The sequence below is a fragment of the Saccopteryx bilineata genome, chromosome 1 (assembly GCF_036850765.1).
Source record: "Saccopteryx bilineata isolate mSacBil1 chromosome 1, mSacBil1_pri_phased_curated, whole genome shotgun sequence".
Lineage (NCBI taxonomy): Eukaryota > Metazoa > Chordata > Mammalia > Chiroptera > Emballonuridae > Saccopteryx > Saccopteryx bilineata.
Genome location: NC_089490.1, coordinates 84276488 through 84295961, shown reverse-complemented (window position 1 = coordinate 84295961; position 19474 = coordinate 84276488). Strand labels below are relative to the sequence as shown.

Sequence of the window (19474 nt, the reverse complement as noted above, 5' to 3'; positions counted from 1 at the left end):
AAGGATTTGAAACAGAAGTTTTATTTTGGATTACATAACAGCATGTCTGAGCCCTAACACTGGGTGCCCTCCACGTGCAGATCTCACTGCTGGGCCTTCCAGAACTTACTGTAGCCTTCAATGCATCCACAGAATTTCTGACATTTTTTTCTTTTCTGATTTTAGTTACCTTTTGTCTCTCCCTTTCACACACCCATCCCCATCATGACTTCAGATGAATGAGAGAAAGAAACAATATTTAGAGTTTGTTTTCTGTTTATTATTAGAGTGATTCTGACAAATGTTTAATTACATGCATACATATGAACATAACAAAGAAAACGAAACTGAATATTCAAGGCAACTAAAAGTAAAACGTGGGCCCTGGCCGGGTGGCTCAATGAAAAGAGCATTGTCCCAGTGTGCTGAGCTTGTGGGTTTGATCCTGGGTCAGGGCACATATGAGAAGCAATCAATGAGTGCACTATTAATGAAACAACAAGTTGATGCTTCTCTATCTCTCTCCGTTCTCCTCCCTCTCTCCCTTTCTCTCTCTCTTTCTCAAATCAATAGAAAAAAAGTTCCTGAACAAAAAGAGAAAAGCGTGGTTACAGTGTCACTCTGTAGGTAGTGATTGCCAAAGCCCAGGAAGCACAGTGGCCTTCGCAGAAGCTGGAGGTGAAGGCTGAGGGCACAAGGGTTCAGCTTTCTTGCATCCCCCACCCTTCACTTGGTCCCCCCCTCAGTGTACAGATGTCCTGTGTCAGAGTGATGTGCACGGTGTCTGCTCAGACTGTTACAGGTTCTGATCTCAGTGGAATAAGAAGTTTCCCCGAAGATCTATGTGACCTCTGGACTGAACAACAAAATACCTGGCCCCAGTCAGCGTTCTTTTTACCCCTACTTTTCACCACTGTCGACTGAAGGACCCACACTTTCTAATAAGCATGTGCTGGGACCTGTCAGAGGGCAAGTCAGGGGAGGGGGCACTGGGCATCTCTCCAGGGTGGCGCAAGGCCTGGGCTGGAAGCAGCAAGGCCCTCGGCATGAGTGCTATGCACGACCTTGCTCACCCTGCGGGCTCATTTTAGAATAGAAGTGACAGTCCCACCAGGGAAAAGGCAGAGGCCCATCTTTCTCTGAATGAGCTTCAGCGCTGGTTCTGGAGGGAGGGACTGTCACTAAGTCCCTACTCCCCACCCCCCTTTGCTCTCTCCTCTCTCAGCCTCATACTCCTTGCCCTGGACACTCTTGTCAGGGCTGACCAGTCTGTCAAATCCAGTATCAACATGTCACAGAGAGATGTTTCCTACTTTGGGATCAGACGGGCTTTGTTTGGACTCTCGGTTCCGTGAATTACTATTGAGTTGGTCACTCAGCCTTCCAGAGTCTCAAGCTTCACATCTGGAGTGCGTTTTAGCCACCCCCGTCTTACAGGGACGTTGTGTGTGCAGTTGGTAAAGGGCTGATCCCAGAGCCAGCCTGGCAAGGGTAGGGAGGACCTCTGGCCCTTCCTGTTAAGACTTGGAGCTTACAGAGAATTTCAGAGGGTCTATTCAGGCTCTGGGGAGGCCTCAGGGAAACAAAAGTCCTGTTTTTTGGGGGGCCATCTGTGCAGAGTGCTGGGAGGGAGTGTGTTGTCTGGGCCCTGAGGTGGAGAGGTGACTTGCCTCTGCTGGTGCCCTCTCCCAGAAGCAAGGCAGGCTGGGTAAGGCTGACTCCAGCTTGTGTGGGTGTTGTCGGCCATACGGTAAGTGCGAAGGACTGAGGACCTGCTCCAGGAGGGGCTGGTGACAGGTCTGCGGGGGCTGTAGAGGTCGCCACGGGAGAAGGGGAGCAGTTTGCAGGGGCTTTCAGAAGCCGAGTCCTTCTGCCTTTGGCCTGAATGTTGGCTCTGTGCTGTCGCCCTGGTCAGAAGGGCCAGGCTGTCCTCATGTGTATCTTTGGTGAAGAAGAGAGGTCTTGCTATAAGATGCACTTGACCACGTTGACTAACTTCCAAAGATGGAGTAAGAAGGTAAAAAACAAAAAGGAAAGAAAACAGCTGGGGGTTCCTGGGTGACAAGAAGGGAAACTACCTTCCAGAGCACTGGCTGTCCAGGCACAAGCAGCAAGCACAACTTGGAGGCAGAGACTGCTGCCCCGGACAGGTGACCAGGGTCCTCAGGTCCGCAGCCTTGGCCTGTGTGCTCTTGGAGAAGGGTGGCCGCAGCGGGAGGCTGGGCTGGCTGCAGCTTCTCCAATGATGTCCCTCTTGGCATGCAGAGCTGTGTCCCCCACACAGAGCGTCTAGGCTGCCCTGGGGCGCTGGGGGAGGGACTGCCTTCTCCTGAGGGGAGTGCTGGGCTCTGCCCTGCCCACCCCATACTTCATCTTTGTAACTAGAGGGGCTTTCCAGGTGATTCTGTCAGCCCCTGGCTGTGGTCTCCTTTTCTAGGAGCCTAGCACATAGTAGGTGCTCAGCACACATTTGCTAAATAACCCAACTTAGTTCAGTATCTTATTTTCTAGCTGGTGCGGTGGAGGTGCTGGAATACGCATTCACCCCCCCCACCCCCCAATGTCACTTAAGTACTCGCTAGAGCTCTGGCAGGTTGGGAGCCTCTTGTCCTGGAAGATGGGTGACCTTGGCCATGTCTCTCTGGGAAAATGAGGGTCCAGGTAGGAAACAGGTTTGGGGAGAGGTTCTACCTTCAGGCTTTCAAAGTCAGCCTCTTTGGGCCACTGCAATCGGGGGACTTTTTGGCCTGGGCTTCAGTTTTTCTTTACCCGTGTTCCAAACCAACAACGGTTGGAGGGAAAGCTGTCACCTTGGACCCTTGGGGCTCCTAAGCCTGTCGTCACTACAGTGGTGGGGAGGAGCTGGGAAGGACTGTCCCGGGAGTCAGATCCGGGAAGAATGACGTCACCAGCACTGGCAGAGGGACTTGGGGTGGGGGGCAGATGGTGGAAAGACTAGACTAGAGAGGTCCAGGAGAGGAGCAAGGCCAGTGCCACACTGCTCCTGCAAGCATCTGGCTCAGGGAAGAGAGGCAGTGGGGGAAAACAAACCCAATTCAGGGAAGCAGATGAGGTGAGCTTAGCACTCACTGAGGGCTTGGCCGGCCACTACATCAGACAGAGAAGCCGGTGACGCGGGGCAGAGGGACTTCTTTCAGGCCTGCCGTCCCCGGTGATGGGTGCAGGGGCAACTTGGTTGTCCACGGCCATCGCCACAGAGCTTCTCCTGTTGGCCCAGTGTGATGCTCCGCTAGGGGCAGAACCATGCTCATCAGAGCCTCCAGGCCTTGGCACCTGCTTTCAGTCTTGGCCAGTGGGCCAGCTTTTGCTTCCAGAAGCTTGCTCCTTAGCTCTTTTCCTTGGAGTTCAGTGACTTGGTAGCCACCGAAGGTCCGTGCCAGGCAAAAGGCAGGCCCTGGCCAGGATTGGTCTGTGGCTGCTTAAGGCCAAGTCCATCCAGGAGTGGGCTGTGTCTCTGGCTCAGCCCCTCCACGTCCTGCTTCTCTTTTGGGCAGCACGGGGCTCGTGTACCCACGGCCTCCGTCCGCCTTCTGGACTCATCACGGGGTCTGCCCTGCTTGGGTCCAGTCCTTTCCCACTCCCTTTTTCTCTCCACCTCCACCTGGAACCAGGTGGAATGGCTACCTGGCGTCAGCGAAACACCACTGGCTTCCACAATGTGGAAAAGTGTAAGAGCCCCAAGCCCCGAGGACTGGGGACAGCTCTGGATTTAACAGGTGGGACCTGCAAGGTCCCCAGCATGTGGCTGAGGGCTGATATGGCAGCTCAGGCCAGACCCCACCTTTGGACTTCAGGTGTCCTCCCTCCAGTGGTGCCAGAGGCGGTTTTACTGGAGAGGGAGGGCTGGATCTTCACTGTGGCTGCTGGCTACCTGTACTCATGAAGGGGTGAGGGGCCCCATATCTAAGTCTGCCCTGTCCTGCTCTGCCCAGGGGCATTGGGCAGGGTCTGGCCACCGTGGCGGTGAGGCGGTGGAACATGAGTGGACTCCCATCTAAAGAGCAGGTGGATTGGTGGGTGTATGGGGACAACTACCAGAAAACACCCACAGAAGCAGCAAGAAGAGGTCAGAGAGGTGTGAGGTCTTTCTGGTCCTCTTTGGTTTTTCTGGGACAGTTGAAGAAAACACCCCTCCCAGTCACTTCCTCTGCGAGCTGATTGTGGGGACTCATTCTGGAGGACACTTGTCTAATTTTCAGGGATAACCAAATGCTTGACAAGGGAAGACAGGCCCCTTTCTGGAAACTAAGACTGGCTTTCAAGGGCTGTGACCAGGGGAAGGGCAGTGTGACCCCATGAGTCCCTCAGCTGACCCTGAACTACCCACTAGGTGCTGCCCATCCCAGCTTGAGTCGGGCTTGGGCAGAGAAGGAACTGATGGCAGGCAGGCGGGGACTTGCCACCGCTGAGACTGGTGATGGCAGTGGAAAATCCCTCATTCCAAGTCCTTTTGTGGACTGTACCATCCATCACGACCTGCCTTGTCACCAAGCCTTGGGTCTCTGAAGACCTCATGCACCTACCTCAACCGTCACCATCTGCAGGGTGCCCTGGACGCTTCTCACCCTGAGCTTGTCACCAGCTGGCCAGCTTGGCTCTGGGCCAGGAGAAGGAAACAACCTGGGGGTTGGGGTCATTTTATGGTTCTTCCACGTTTCCTGGAATTCTGAATACCAATACAGACCACTTCCTGTGCTTGTCCTGCACCTGGCGGCCCGCAGTCTCCAGCAAGCGGGCCTCGGCGTGGCAGGTCTGCACGAACTCTGTCCCAGGCACTGGTTTCCTGGCTGAGTGGGACTCCAGGCAAGCTGGTAGAATTCCAAGCTTTTCTTTTCTTTTTTTTCCCCAGGCTTTTGTTTTTTAAAGAGAGACTCTGAGAAGGAGCAGCATGGTGCAGCAGCAAGAAGACTACCCCGGATCCGCCGCTGCTGTCTGGGGGCTGCCCCTGTCTCCCGGCCCGTCTCCTTCACAAGGGAAAGGAAGGAGCCACAGTGGCTCTCTCAGGTCCTCTGTGGTCACACAGCCTGCACTCCTGTGGGAAAGGCCTTGTTTCTGGTGGCGTGAGGGCACAGCATGGACCCTAAAGTCATGGCCTCAGGGTCAGACACAGGCCCCTTCCAAAGTTGGCCACTAGGCTCCTGCACCTACAGGAAGGGATTCAAGGGAACCTGCCTTCCACCACGTTCCATCTGAGAGCAACACTCCAGCAAAGCATCGGAGCCCAGTTCCCAAAGAGCTTGTATTCCGAAGCATGTCCAGGGCCAGCCTGCCTTGTCTCTAGTCCCGCAGGTTCTGGGCCTCACATCAAGGGAGGGGCCCGTGAGGGGCCAGTGCCTGGAGAAGCAGTTTGATTGGCCAGGGATGCTGGCAAAGCTGGGGCCTATGCTGGCCGCTGGGAGATGGTGGGGGTGCAGTATTTACAGCTACTGAGAGAACTTCCCTAAAGTACCCACAAATAGAAGTATATATATATATATTTATATTTATATATATAATACTTAGACGTTCTATCAAGGGAAAGCACACACCTACAGTTTCCTCCCCAAGCAGCTCTTTTCTGTCCCCTCACAGGATCCTTAGAGCTTAACCACAGGGCTTGTCTTGGGCCTGTGGCCAGGGGTTCTGCGGGTGTGGACGCCCTGCAGGCATTGGTCCGGCTTATCAAAGCCCTCCAGACGCCCTTACACTCCCTTCTCTCCAAGGTCTGGTTTCTTGCCTCTGATGACACCTCCAAGTGCCTTCTTGGAGATGCTCGTAGCCACTTCTCTCTCTCTCTCTCTCTCTCTCTCTCTCTCTCTGTCCTACGTGTCTCTTGAAGGGCACACGCTATCTTCCAACGTGTGCCCTGCCAGGACCCACCAGGAGAGGGCGCTCTCGGTGTCCTGAAAATGAACAGGTGGAGGAAGGAGGGAAAGAGAAAGGCTGCCTTGAGCGATGCTTTTCCACTGAGGCAGCGACAGGAGGAGTGCGGCTGGGCTGGGTCTCTGCCTGGGCGTGGTCTCGCCCTCCACCGCTGGTCAGCGTTTCCTGAAGGGCCGCCACCAAGGCCACGTGGAGGCCCATGGGGCCGCCCCTACTTCTGCTGTGGAGGGCAGGTACTCCCTTTTCCCCTCCCCCTCGGGACACTGGCCATCCCCAAGCAGGGCGGCTACACCAGGGTTATTTGTAGGGCCGCAGGAATCGGGACACTTTGGAGCGCAGCAGTTTGATGAAGGACCGTGGGAACATTTCCTTGGACTCCTGGGCTGTGTACTTGAAGTAGTTCTGGGGATGCGCCAGCACATCGAAGAGGGCCTTGATCAGCTTCTTGTCCTGCAAGACATGGCCAGGCAGGGCCAAGATTAGGTGCAGGCCCGCTGGGCTGGAGAACCCTGGCTACTCACCTCTTCAATGCCTGGGGGCCCTGGAAGGGGCTGTGGGGTGTTCTGCAGGATGTGGGGAGGGGGAAGATGTTGGGCTTGTTGGGGGGGGGTTTCAGGACCCCTTGGACTCTCTTTACCATAAATAAGTTTTAGTTTTAATTGGGGGGTTTCAGGACCCCACAGACTCTCTTTACCATAAGTAATATTTAGTTTTAATTGTCTAAATTATTTATTTTAGAGAGAGAGAGAGAGAGAGAGAGAGACAGGAAGGAAGAGAGATGAGAAGCATCAATTCTGCATTGCGGCACCTTAGTTGTTCATTGATTGCTTTCTCATATGTGCCTTGACCAGGGGGCTACAGCAGATCGAGTGACCCCTTGCTCAAGCCAGCGACCTTGGGCTCAAGCCAGCCACCATGAAATCATGTTGATGATCCTATGCTTAAGCCAGATAAGGCTACACTCAAGCTGGAGACCTTGGGTTTTGAACCTGGGACCTCAGCATCCCAGCTCCACATTCTATCTGCTGTGCCACCACCTGGTCAGGCTAATTGGTTTTAAAAAGATAATGTAATGGGTGAGCATGTGAGATCCTGCTCCCGGGATATGTCAGTTTGGCTCAAATAAACTCATAAAGAATTAAAAAATTTCCATTGGTTTTAACTGTTGGGGTTCCAATAATACTTATTTAATAAGGGTTCTTCTGCAAAATAAAACAGAACAAAGAACATATTGGAACCCAGAAACATAAAGCAGAGAGCACAGGCTTTGGAGGCCGACAGCCTTGGGTCTGGAGTGACAGTTCCAGAACATGCTCCCTAGCTTCCTATGCTGGGAAATGGTTCTTCTGCTCCGAAGCTGATTCCCCTCCGTGTGGCGGGGCGGGTCCCTCCTCCCAGGGCTGCGAGGAAGACGAAAGGCCAGGAGAAAAGGGACCCCGGCCCACGCTGGCTCAGTACTGGCACGCTAGGCCCGGTGCCATCCTTAACATGCGGCTCTTGTACAGGCAGATGGGGTCCACACTTGGGCGCTGTCATTTACTAGCTGGACCCTCTCTGAGCCCAGGGCCGTCATCTTTAAAGTGAGGCGACGCAACCCTGAGGAGGCTCTCGGGAGCAGTGTGAGGCCTGGCTGCGGTGTCCCCGAGGGCCCCTGCGGAGCCTCCACGCCTGGCCCACGGCAGGTGCTCAGTGAGGAGCAGCCACCACGCCACAGACTTGATGTCACTCTGTGCCTCTGGCCAGGTTTGGCATGTCCCAGCACACACTTGTATTGTCTCTCACACGTGTACATCTACACAGCCCTGAGGAGCACTCATGAGTCCCTTCTGGGTGCTAGGCGTGGTGCCAGGTACTGGGGACAGAATGTCCCCCTCAGGGGAGGACGGGCACCGAACTCTGTAATCACAGGGCAAACTGAAACGGTAGTGCTGACAGGTGCCCAGGAGGAGGGCCATGTGGGACCCTAAGCAACTGTGACCTGGCCAGGGAGGCCGGGGCAGGTTGCCCCGAGGACAGGAAGCCTGAGCTGAGAGCAGAAGGCTGGGTGGTCATTCACTAAGGAAAGAGGCTGGGGAGAATGTTCTTGAGAGGCCTCAGTGAGCAGAGTGTTGGGGGTGCAGAGACCCTGGACCCCTCCAGAGCAGGCAGCAGCCATGCTGGGCTGGGCCGGGCCCTGATGGCCCAGGTTTTCATCCCAGGAACAGGACACTTCTATTGTGCTCACAAAAATTAGGGGATATTTTATAGCTTCATATTCATTTTGAAATATCCCCTAATTTTAGTGAGCAGTATAGTTCTGAAGAGCTGCTCCTGGCCATAGGGTGGAGTGGGGCAGAGGGCCAGGGTGGTGGAGGATGGGTGAGGAGGAAAGAGCTGAGCATTTTCTACAGGATGACCCTCCGGTTCCCACTCAGCAGCTGTGCCTTCCTGTGGAGGAGGAGGAGCTTCGAGCCCGAGGGAGACCTCTGGTCTTCCCTGTGGGATGCAGCAGGGCAAACCTCTCAACTTATAAGCTGCCTGTGTGTGCAGAGAGTGACAGGCCTGGAGGATCTCAGCGCTGTGAGCGGTGCCTGTTTCTCAGTGGGGGAGGGGGTGCTCAGAGCGCCTGCAGGGCCACCCAGCTGGGAGCAGGGCAGCCTGCAAACTGGCAGACCCCAGGCTTGCCCTCCGGGCTGGAGGTGCTGTCTGCAGAGGCCTAGTCTAGGCAGACCCCTGGTCAGTCATGGTGAGGACCCAGGGCCCTAACCTGCACAATCCCCACTGCCTGATGGACCCAGCACCCATCATGACAAGGTGGCCCTATTTCTCAGGGCCGTGAACAGGATGCGGAGGGAGTTGTTCCCCAGGCTGTGCTGGATTCCACTGGCATTACGGTACCGCCCTGCCTGAGTCCCCTCACTTCAAAGCTCAGGACAGTGGAGCTGAGCTGGTAAGGAGCTCACCCGAGGACAGTCCCCAGGTCTGGAGCTGGACCCCACAGAGAGCTTGCTTTCGACCCCCTGGTCTGGCAGGATAGTGGTGCCAGCCTCAGGCCTGCCCCAGCGCCCCTTGGGCCCCACCACTTGTCACCACCCTCCTCCTCTTAGTCTCTGGGGGGCTAGGGCCAGGACGGCCCTGGATGGCCACAGGCCCCTGTCCTGGGATTACATGGGTCCCTTCTCACAAAGAAGCTCACTCACCTTCAAAATTTCCTGGTGATTCTCCGAGGCATAGAGCCGTCCGTCGCGAACAATATCCTCTATTAACTGCTGGTAGTCCTCTGCGCACCGCGGGAAGGAAGGAAGGGGAGGGCTCCAGACCCGCCCGCGGCCCTCTCTTCTGCAGCCTCTGCCCTCCATGCTGTTGAGCCCACCACCCAAATTGTTCTCCTTCAGGTCTGGCTAGCTAGAAAACCCCTACGCAGTCCTCAAAACCCTGCATGGGCAGTACCTTGTGCTGAAGCCCATGGACTGCACTAACTGCTCCTTCATCTGTGCCTTGGTCCCATTGGGCCTGTTCCCCTCCCACAGGCTGGAGCACCCTAAGGCTGGGGATGTGTGATTCAGCTCTGTGTGCCCATGGCCGGCCTGGGCTGGGTGCGGTGTGGCTGTACTTACCATCGTAGGTGACATAGGGCACTTGGAAGCCTTTGCCGCTGTTGCCTTCATTGGATTTGAACTGGATCCAGAGCTTTCGGGAGCGGGAAGTGAAGGCGATGGGCCTCTCGTAGGTCTGGCAGGTCTCATAGGTGGTGATAGATGTGGGTGAGGCTGGAGGGGAAGATACACCGTGGGTCCCCTCACCTGGCCCACCCTCCTCCTGGGGCTGCCCTCTCCCTACCCAGCCAGCCTCCCAGCACCCACAGGGCCACTGCTCCAGCCTCCAGCTCTCCAGTCTGTGCACTTCCTCCCTCTGCTCAGGTGCCCCTCCCACCCTCAACCCCAGTTCCTACTTGTCCTTCTGAGCACACCTCCACACCTCCTTCTCCAGGAAGCCTCCCTGACTGCTCCATCCTCCCTACCACGTGCTCTGGTGATCCTTTATTATAGCCTCTCTCTGTAGGGCTGTCACTGTCTCCCTGCCACCTGCTCCTCAGGGACAGGGTTCATGCCTGCACCCCTCACAGAGTCAGGGGTGTGGTGTAGGGCCAGACTTGGGAAGTGCACCTCCCCTGTGCGGGTCTGGAGTGCCCCACCTCCTTGCTGCTCCTTTGGGACCCTCCCCGAGGTGCCCTCGAGGCAGGAGAGGCTGGCTCCCCAGAACTCAGCCGGGTGTGCCAGAGTGCAGGGAGCAAGGAGGCTGGGGGCTGCTGGCTAGTGTGAGCAGGGAAAATGGCCCCAAGCTGGGCTCTGAGTTTCCATGGGATCCTGGGCAGCTCCTGGCCCACTGGGGCCTCAGTCCTCCTGTTCGAACAGTGGGGCTTTTTGCCTCATCAGCTACACTGAGTGGGAGATGGTAACAAGGACCGGGCAGCACAAAGGGGCTCGGACTCCCACTCCTTGCACCGATCTCTGTGTATCAGAGACAGTCTCAGCCCAGCTGGGCAGGCGTGTTCTTGTGTCTGTCTGCGTCCTCCTCCTTCCCCAACCCTGACTGGGAGCTTGCTCCCTGTGGGCACTGCTGCCCACAATAGCACGCACTGTAAGGAATTAGCGTGGTCACTGGGGGACTCAAGGCCATCTCTGCCTTTCTGGCTGCTGTGGCTATCTGGGCTCACACCTGTCCTCACCCACACTGACAGGCTGCTAGTCGCCTGAAGTCTCACCACAAGCCCCTGATGGGGGTGATGAGCCAGGAGGCTGGGGCTCATGGAGGGAACAGGATGGGCTGTCTGACACTGGGTGTCTTGTGTATGGGCACAGACTGGACCTCTGTTCCCCTTCCTCCAGCTTCAGAGAGAGAAGGCTATGGAGGAGGGGTCACTCCCGGGGTCTCACTCTGGGTGGTGTGGCAGGGCATGGAGTGACAACAGAGATAAGAGGTTGGTCTGTGGTTAGTGTTGAGACCAGGCCTGACCAGGTCCTGATTTCCATGGTTGGGGCACATATGATGTTTTCCAGACCATTCCATAGACCTCTAGAAAGCCCACTTCACACAGTCAGACAGAAGTAGATTTAAACCCCGCCCCGAGAAGCTGTGCCCAGGGGGTGACAAGTGTGGGCGTGTGGCCTAGGCCTTGCCTTTGATCTGCACGTACCGCTCTTCCGCATGACTAGGACGTCGCCGCACTCGTCCTCGATGGGCAGGAAGATCTCGGGGACCACGATGAGGATCCTGCGCTTGGGGGGCGGCGAGATGTGCCACACACACTCTGCGTTGGCCGGGTAGTCGCCAGGGTAGTTGGGGGACTCGATGTAGCCCGTGTAGTCGCCAAGCTCGCCGCCGCAATGCTGGTCTGCGGGCACCATGCCCGTGGGCCTAGTCAGGCCCAGCTGACCTTGGAGGCTGGCAGGTGCTCTGTACCCGCCGCGGCCCACCTCCGCCTGGCCCTCTGCACCAGCCAGCCAGGCCCTGAGCTAGTCTTCCCTTGGGGACCCCCTGCCCAGCTGCCCTCAGCGGGACAGCAGGCCCCTGTTTGCGCTGGTTCTTCGAGGCTCAGCGAGCAGGTCCTTACTGGGCGCCCTCGGCTACCCACCCAGGCTCTGAGGCTGGGCCTCGTCCAGGCCTCCTGCCTGAGCCGCCTGCCCCTCTGGCCGGCACCCTCAGTGTCCCTGCAGCTGCCAGAGCGCAAGCGAACCCCGACCTCCCTGTCTCCACTCCCTCACTCAACACTGCTGCATGCCCACCAGGCGCCAGGGAGGCTGAGGAATGAGAAAAGAGACACATTCCCCCCTCCTCCCCTTTTAGCTCAGCCATGTATCCCTGAAGAGGACAAACCTGACATTTTTTATGAGCTATGTGGTTCCAAGCCTCAATCTTATAAAGAAAGTTACCTTCATTAAGCAAAGAGAATTGAATGTAAATATTGGATATATAGAATAGTCTCATACATTTTCATTTAAAAATCCTCCCCTTACAGCAAAGTTTCCGGGGAACATTTCATTCCTACCTTCTCATTCCAGAAGCTTCCGTCCCACTTTGTTTCCCTACTTTTACTCATTAGGGTGTTTAGAGCCCTGTCTCTGCTGATCTCCACCCCGAGCCTGCTCTTCTGCCCCCGGAGGCTGCGAGCCCAGCTCGAGACAGCCCTCGGCAGAAGGGACAGGTGTCCACCTCCAGGATTTGAGCCCCTTCAGGGGCCTTCAGGCAGTTCCAAACACGGTCAGCGGGCCAGGAAGGGGTTCACTGGCTGGAAATTGGGTCGGGAAAGGGTAAAATACCAGAACCTATGCCCCAAAGGACTCTGAAAATGAATAAAAAATACTGAAAATAAAGCTAGCACCCGTTTTGATAGGCCCAAATGACTTGGTAAGTGTGGCCCAGGACATGCTCTCCTTCCCTCATTGTCTGATGTTGCCTCCATGTCTGTGGCTGGATTAAGTTTCTCATAGACATAAGCAGGCGCTGGGGATTTTCTTCATGTCCACACCAAGCACATCTAGTGTCCTGCTGCCTGTGGCTCAGGTGGTCTGGGTCTCATCCACTTGGCTAGACCTCGTACCTTCACAATGGCAGCCCTGGCCTGGCATAGAGGCACAGGCCTCCCGGTGAGTGACAGAACTGATGATCGCTGAGCGCAATCATGGCGCTCTGCAGAGCGGTCCAAGCTGGGAAGTCTCCACACCTGGGGGCTCTAGATGGATGCCCTTGCCCACGGCCCCTCACAGTGCCCTGGCCCCTCCCAGAGCTCCGGCCCCCAGGTCCTGGGAAGAGAAGCACCTACTTTTGCAGTGTGTAACGTTGGTGGAGCCATCGAAGTCGGTGCTGGTGTTGCCTGGGCAGGTGACGCAGTGGTTCTGGCCGAACTCGGGCTGGTAGGCGCCAATGGGGCAGCGGATGCACCGGTGGGTGGTGGTGTTGTAGTGGTGGCCGGGGGAGCAGTGCACTGTGGGGGAGGAGGGCACTGGTGAGCAGGGTGGGGCCATTCTCCCGTGGCCTCTCTGCCCCCGATGTCTCAGCACAGAGCTCAAGGCTCTTCTCCACTGCGCGGTATCCTCCCGCCACCGATGTGCAGGCCAACCCCTCTGTTTCCTGATCTTGTCCACAGCGGTGCAGAGAGCTTGCGGACTGCTGAGGTCTGAGCTGGGGTGAGCACACTGAGTCCTGCCCCAAGCCCAACATCCGGCTCGGGGTTCCGGGTGTGTTGCAGGGGGAATGAACGGGGAGGATGTCAGCCCAGGTGTGGAGTCCTCCAAGGGGCGAACTGAGCTGAGATCTGGGCTCCAGCAGGGCCGGATCCTGCAGCCAGTAGGCCACCTAAGGGGAGCAGTGCTTGGGAGCAGTAAAGGGGACAGTCTGACTGGCTGGTGGGGGTTCAGGGGAGAATGGGGGAACAGGAGGATGAGTCCCGACACTTTGGACAGGTCAACGGTCAAGGGGAGGAAACCTGGCAGGAGCTGAGGGAAGGGGGCTTCCCCTTCTTCAGAATGGAGGGCTCAGAGCAGTCCCTGTGTTCACTAGCACCTCATCCAGACATCAGGGAGAGAGCTGCCCCTAAGGTGTGTCTGAGGGTGTGTGAGGGGGGAGCAGGGGTGTCTGTGGGTCAGTGGAGAGTGAGGCCTAGGGTGGGAGGGGGGCTGGTGACCGTGGAGGGGAGGAGTGGCTGGACTGCAGGCCCAGCAGCCCTGCAGGGAGGGTCCTCAGTTAAGGTGAAACTCTGACTTCACCCCACTGTCCCTGCTGCCTCCTGCACTTCCTCACCCCCCCCTCCAGTGCCCAGGGGAGCCAGAGGCCCACCCCCTTGTGGCTCTGGGGACGCAGAGCTCCAGACTACCTATAAGCTTTGTGCTGGGCCCCTGCTGTCCGGTCCTAGTGTGTGGCACAGTGCTGGCTACCAACATCTACCGCCTGATGGCTCCACCAGACCCTGGAGGTGTGCCAGGGAGGAAACGGTCCCTGGGCAGCTCGATTGGCCCGTGCCTGAGGGGTGAGTGGGGCGCCCTCACCTTTGGCCTCACAGTCCTGGAAGGAGGCTGTGCCCTCATGCTTGGTCAGCAGCCCTCCTCCGCAGGGGAAGCAGCCGGTGCGCCCGGGCTCAGGCTGGTATGTGCCCACGGGGCAGGCCTGGCAGGGCCGGAAGCCGTCAGCAGAGAAGGAGCCTGGTGGGCACTGGCCTGGAAGACAGAGGTCATGGCTCACTCAGGCGAGCAGGGGGGTGCCCAGTCCAGGCCCTGCTCTCAGCCCTCAGCAGCCCGTGGGGAGGGCACCAGGCACCAAGACTGTGGGTAAATGGGGGGAGAAAGCCTGGGTTGCCCAAGGTCTGGCCCCTAGTTTGTGGCTGCTTGAGCCTCATGCACCGTGTGGCCCTGGCCAGGCCTGGCTTTCCTTCTCCCACCAGCAAGAAGAGCAAGAGGCTGAGCTGGGAAGTGTGGGCCCCACAGGTGCAGATGGGAGGTGGCAGGAGGTCATCTATTTCAGAGGAACACTCCCTAGAGGGCAGGCTGCACCAGGGCTTTCCAGGAGGAACGGGGCTCTTAAGCTCCAGGCTGATGCTGCCTTGCCAGTCTGTCTGCAGGGCTGGGCCAGAGCAGGGGGAAGAGGGTCTGTGAGGTCCCCCAGGGCACAGCAGGGACAAAGGGAGGGGACAACACATTCCAGCAGGAAGGCAGGAGGGAGAGTGTATTCCGCATTGAGAGAGAGCTGGTTAGTGCCCTCAGCCCAGACCCGGATTCTCTTGCTCACACCAGTGGCCACTCTGAGCTAACAGTCACGAGCCCCACTGGGGGCAGAGACTGCACTCATGGCGGGGCCATGGGCCAGAGGGTAGCCAGCTGGCCTACACAACTCAGGTCTGGGCTCTGACCTCTTCTGTCCCTGGAAAAGGCTGCAGGTCTCCACCACCCTACAGGCACACCTTTCCCTGTACATTCTCCTGGTGATCCCCACCTGGGAAGGTAGGCTGATGGGGGAGGGGCTCTGAGCCCACTTCACAGATGAGGTTTAAGTGGGATAGTAAATGGAAAAGCTTTATGCAAACCAAACTATGCTTGGTAAGTTGACCAAGGGCTTTCCAAACCATCTACAGGGCGAACTGTAAAACTCTCTGTGTGGAACAGGTCATGCCCAAGTACAGGGCACACTCCACAAAGCACTTCCGTGGTGATAGAGCTCTCCGCAAAATGTACTGTGTTTGGTCAACCAGAAAGCACCATGCATCTCCACCACAACCACAAGCTGATCTGTAAATGAGTAAGTTTGTAAATTGTTAAATCCTTCCCAAACTGCAGGCTGCATATGTGCAGCCCTGTGCCTGTAACTGTGGTGGCCACTGACACGTGGACGCTGTGGGTGTGCAGTGTGCTGCGTAAGTGTGGCTGCACAGGTCAGCACAGGCTCTGGAAACAGCAGAACTTTACAAAACGCCGCAAGGCTTTGGGCCTTTGCTTTGGGAGCCTCAGTAGAGACGGAGGTGCCCATCCCTGCCCCGGCCCCTCCTTCCAGGCTGGACCCACACTTGCCTCCGCATTCAGACACGTTGCGGGCACCAGCCAGGCCGAGCCCGTCACTGCTGGGGCACGGAGTGCAGCTGAGCTGGCCATCCCCATCCTGGTAGGTCCCTGGCGTGCATGGCACACAGTGGCCAGAATCTCCGCTGAAGTAGGTGCCGGGCTCACAGGCCACTGCGGAGGCAAAGAGGGAGATTGTTGCTGGCCGGTGGTCTGTCTCCTGGTGCTTCAAGCCCAGGCTCTGTCCTACCAGACAGGGCATAGCCTTCGTCCCTGTGTCTCAGAGGGCATATAGTGGCCCAGATCCATCCCAGAAGGGCCAGAGGTAGGAGCCGGGCGGGGCCACCTGTGGGAACCCTGGAGGCCGACTCGGCCTCATGCCCCCTGCAGGCTCCTCTGCAGGCTCCTCCACCCCCGCCTCCTCTCAGATACTGTGGCCCAGGCGCCACCAGGACCTCTGTGCTCTCTCCGTCCTCATCCTGCTCTCCAGCTCTGAGCCCTGGGCTTGTGTAACAACTGCCTCCTGCACGGGCCACAGTCATTTCATCCCAACCGGCTGCTCTGCTCCCCCCTGCCCGTGCCTGTGTGGTGGGAGCCGACGCCGTGAGTATTTGTGTGAGGGAGTCTGAGTGAAGGAGCACAGGAGTTCTATTTTCTGTCTGGCAATGTTTTGGAAAGTTTGAGTTGATTTTAAAGTACGTGATTAGAAAGAAAGGAATCACAGTGAATGGGAGCTCTGCCCGCCTCACTGCCTGAGCCAGCTCCCCACCCCGGCACTCCTAAGCCCCCCTCTCCAGTAGCCACCCCCCCAGTTACCCTCTGGCCCAGCCTGTGCTTTGTGCTCCAGATTTGGGGTGAGGCAGGAGTGGCTCAGGCTAAAAAGTGCAGCCAAAGCTCTCCATCCATGTCCCCACCAGGACTCCACAGAGCAGAAAGTGATCCCACCTCTACCCAAGATGCCAAACCCTCATGTCGTCCTCGAAGCCCCTTTCTCCCTAGTGTCCCTCTGCAAGTGAGCCTGGAGTCTCTGACCTTCCCAAAGTGTCTGGGCCTCAGGCTGTGTCCCCTCCTGATGTGTCTGTCTCCTTTGTGTGCTGTTTCCCCAGCCACACGTGGGAGGAAGGACAGAGAAAGTGGCCGTGGGCAGGGGGACTCACCACACTTGCCGTCCTGGAGCACTTGGCCTGTGCCACACGCCCCCTGGCTCTCCGGGACCTTGGCCGGCTGCTGGGCCACCTCGTACTCAGTGCCTGCGACCTGGACGGAAAAGTGCTGCCGGCTGATGGCCTTGCGCAGCGTCCGGATGGCAGCCTGCAAGCTCTGCTCTGCTCGCTTCCGCAGGCAGTCTGCCTCGCAGGTGTCTGCAGGGGCGGGACAGGCCGTCACCCACAGCCCACGTGGTTGCCTCTTCCCAGGCTTCCCTCCACCGGGCACCGCACGGGGCCGGCTGCTGCTCGGAGCCTATTCTTGCAGCAGCCCTGGGTCACGGCAGCATTGCCGTGTCCATCTGACAGGTGGGGAGACTGAGGCTCCCAGAGGTGTGACCTGCCCAAGGCCACACAGCAGATCTGAGTGGAAACCAGGCCTCTGCCACTGCAGCCCATCACTTCCCCAGGGCACAACTCACTGATGGGGGCTCCTCCCTGCCACTCAAATACCCCCGAGGTTGCCATTGTTGCCAGGAGAATGTCCGGCACTCTGGACTTGAATCGCAGGGCCCTCATGGCATGGCCTGTGCCTGCCTTGCCAGGCTTAGTCCCCAACACGCCAGCACTTGCTGTAAAGTCCACTTTCTAGACACCCTGTCTCATTCACTGCTTCCTGGATACATCCTGCTCTCTCTGACTTCTGTGCCTTTGCCTGTTCTGCTCCCTCTACCTGAATGCCACTCCCTGCCACCTCTTCCATTTGGTGAACATCGATTTCATGCTCTGAATCAAATGCACCTCTCTTGGGAAGACTTCCTGGGTGGGCCCCTCCCTGGGGTAGAGCAGCTCTGTGCCCATTTGTTCTCACACCCCTGCCATCTAGTATCTCCCCAGCACAGGGCAGTCTGTGCATGTCAGCCTCCCTGTGGCTGCAGTGCCACCACTGGGCAGACCAGAGTCTGGTCCCTGTGTTCCAGTATTGGGCACATACAGCCCACATCTGTTCACAAATCTCAACTCCTCCGTCACAACTCAGCACCCGTCCACAGCCAAGAGGAGGTGCTGGTGTGAAACACAGGCCAGAAGGATGAGTCCCTCTGGAATTTGGGAAGACGGGTCTTTGGCTGTGGGTATCCATGCTTCCAGGCCCCAGTGGGGTGGGGAGTGGTGGGGGAACAGTGCTGTCCCCATGGGCCCTTAACCCCGCTCCTCTCATGACTCTAGGCCTCCTCTTCCATTCTGGCTACAGGCCACGGCTCTGCCAGTTCCCCGCTTGCCAGGCCGGCTTCCACCTCCAGCAGCCATGGCTGGGGGTGGGGGGAACCCAGCGTCCCGCCAACAGACCCTCCGCCACCCTCCCAATGCACTGTCCTCCCTACGCCCTCAGCAGTCCACGAGGGAACCCCTCACCTACCTGAAGCCTCTTCCATCTTTGTCTCAACCTCGAACTCTGCTGTGATGTGGGTCACTTCCTTGGATGGGGACTTTCGGCCACGGCGCCTCTTCTTGGAGGAGTCACACTTGAGGGTCACGAAGGTCAGGCTGCAGTTTTCTGGACAAAGAAAGGACTGCTGTGGCAAGGTGGCACAGGGTAGGGAGCAGGGCACTACCTAGCCGTGCACACAGATGGCTGTTGTCAAGGGTCCCCTTTGCCTAATCATCGCAGGTGCAGATGGGGAAGCTGAGGCTGGAGAGGGCCAGGCTGGCTCGAGGTTCCATCAGGCCTGGTGGCTGAGCCAACCCCACCTAGCCCTCCAGCCCTGTGCAGAGTGGCCCTGCACACAATTCCAGGGCAGCTCAGCTTGGGCAGCTCGGATCTCGGCACCTGCTGAGCGTGGAGCTCGAGCTGGGTTTGAGAGCGGTCCTAAGGTGTTTGGCAGTCCTCATGGAAACAGCTGAGATGCTTCCCTCCTGGCCCCTTCTCACCAAGCTGTCTCGTTACTCCCTGGCTTGGACGTCCTCCTTGGCCGCCCTCGCTGAAGAACTCCACTCTTGTGGACCCAGCCCTGCTGGACCCTGGCTCCCAGCTGCTAGACGCTGGGACCCCCACTGTCCCCTGAGGGGTTGGCACCAGGGGCAGCCCACTCACCCAGCAGCAGCTGCCTCAGGGCCTCCTTTGCTTGTTCCCGGCTGCGGGGCTGAAGGTGGCACTTGGCATCTCGGATCTTGAAGCGGGCCTTGTGCCTGATGGGGGTGGCAGGGACACCTGGGGAAAGCCAAAGCCCCCCAGGTGGTGGCCTCTTCTGTGGGCAGGGAGGTGGGCAGGGGCCCGAGTATAAGGGGGCTGCCAGGGGGACACATCCACCAGGAGCTGGGGTGGGGGTCCCTCTGCTGCCCCACTTCTCCCCTTGCAAGGCCTAAAAAGGCAAAAGTGTGGGTGGTAAGGTCAAGCTCAAGTCAGGGGCCAGAATCTTCTGTGGAGGAGGAAAGGGAGGCCTGCCCCCTCAACCGAAAGCCAGCTCACGGGGCCTGAGTGTTCAGGAAAGGGGGCAGAGGACAGAGGGAAGCAAGGAAGGGAAGGGGGGAACTAATACAGACACCCAGGCTATGGCTTCCTTTGAAGAGCAAACCAGAGCCCCTCAGACTAAGGAATGCCACATCAGGTGCTCAGAGTCACACCGTGAATGTGTTAGACATACACAGGTGCACCCATGTCACCGAAGCCAGCATCCTGACTAGGGAAAGGTGAAGACACAACCTCAGCTCCTGCTGGTGGGGTGGCTGCCTGTGCTGTGCTGACCGGGACCTGGGCCATCGTCCCAAAAGGCACGGAGTGATGTGCCTCTGGCACTTCTAGGGCAGGGTCTCCCAGGGCAGCTATGACTCGGGAGCTTTCAGAACCTAAGGCCACAGCAGGGGTGACTCAATCCACTGAAACAGAGCTCTGTAAACTCATAGCACCTCAGGGTCACTGAACCGCTGCCTGGTGTGGTGGCGTAG

General features: G+C 57.8%; 1 protein-coding gene across 2 annotated transcripts in view; it reads right to left on the bottom strand.

Moving 5' to 3' along the window:
* Window positions 1–249: 249 nt before the first annotated feature.
* The window catches only part of SCUBE1 (signal peptide, CUB domain and EGF like domain containing 1), a 137196-nt gene continuing 117971 nt past the window's right edge, over window positions 250–19474 (bottom strand). For both annotated transcript variants that reach the window (XM_066255913.1, XM_066255923.1), the window contains 10 exons: window positions 18624–18740; window positions 17949–18086; window positions 16544–16747; window positions 15399–15560; window positions 13887–14054; window positions 12665–12826; window positions 11039–11236; window positions 9459–9611; window positions 9042–9121; window positions 250–6312 (listed from right to left, as the gene is read on the bottom strand). In XM_066255913.1, the coding sequence (XP_066112010.1) occupies window positions 6160–6312; window positions 9042–9121; window positions 9459–9611; window positions 11039–11236; window positions 12665–12826; window positions 13887–14054; window positions 15399–15560; window positions 16544–16747; window positions 17949–18086; window positions 18624–18740 (1535 nt within the window). In that variant the 3' untranslated portion in view covers window positions 250–6159. The remainder of the gene's footprint in view (window positions 6313–9041; window positions 9122–9458; window positions 9612–11038; window positions 11237–12664; window positions 12827–13886; window positions 14055–15398; window positions 15561–16543; window positions 16748–17948; window positions 18087–18623; window positions 18741–19474) is intronic.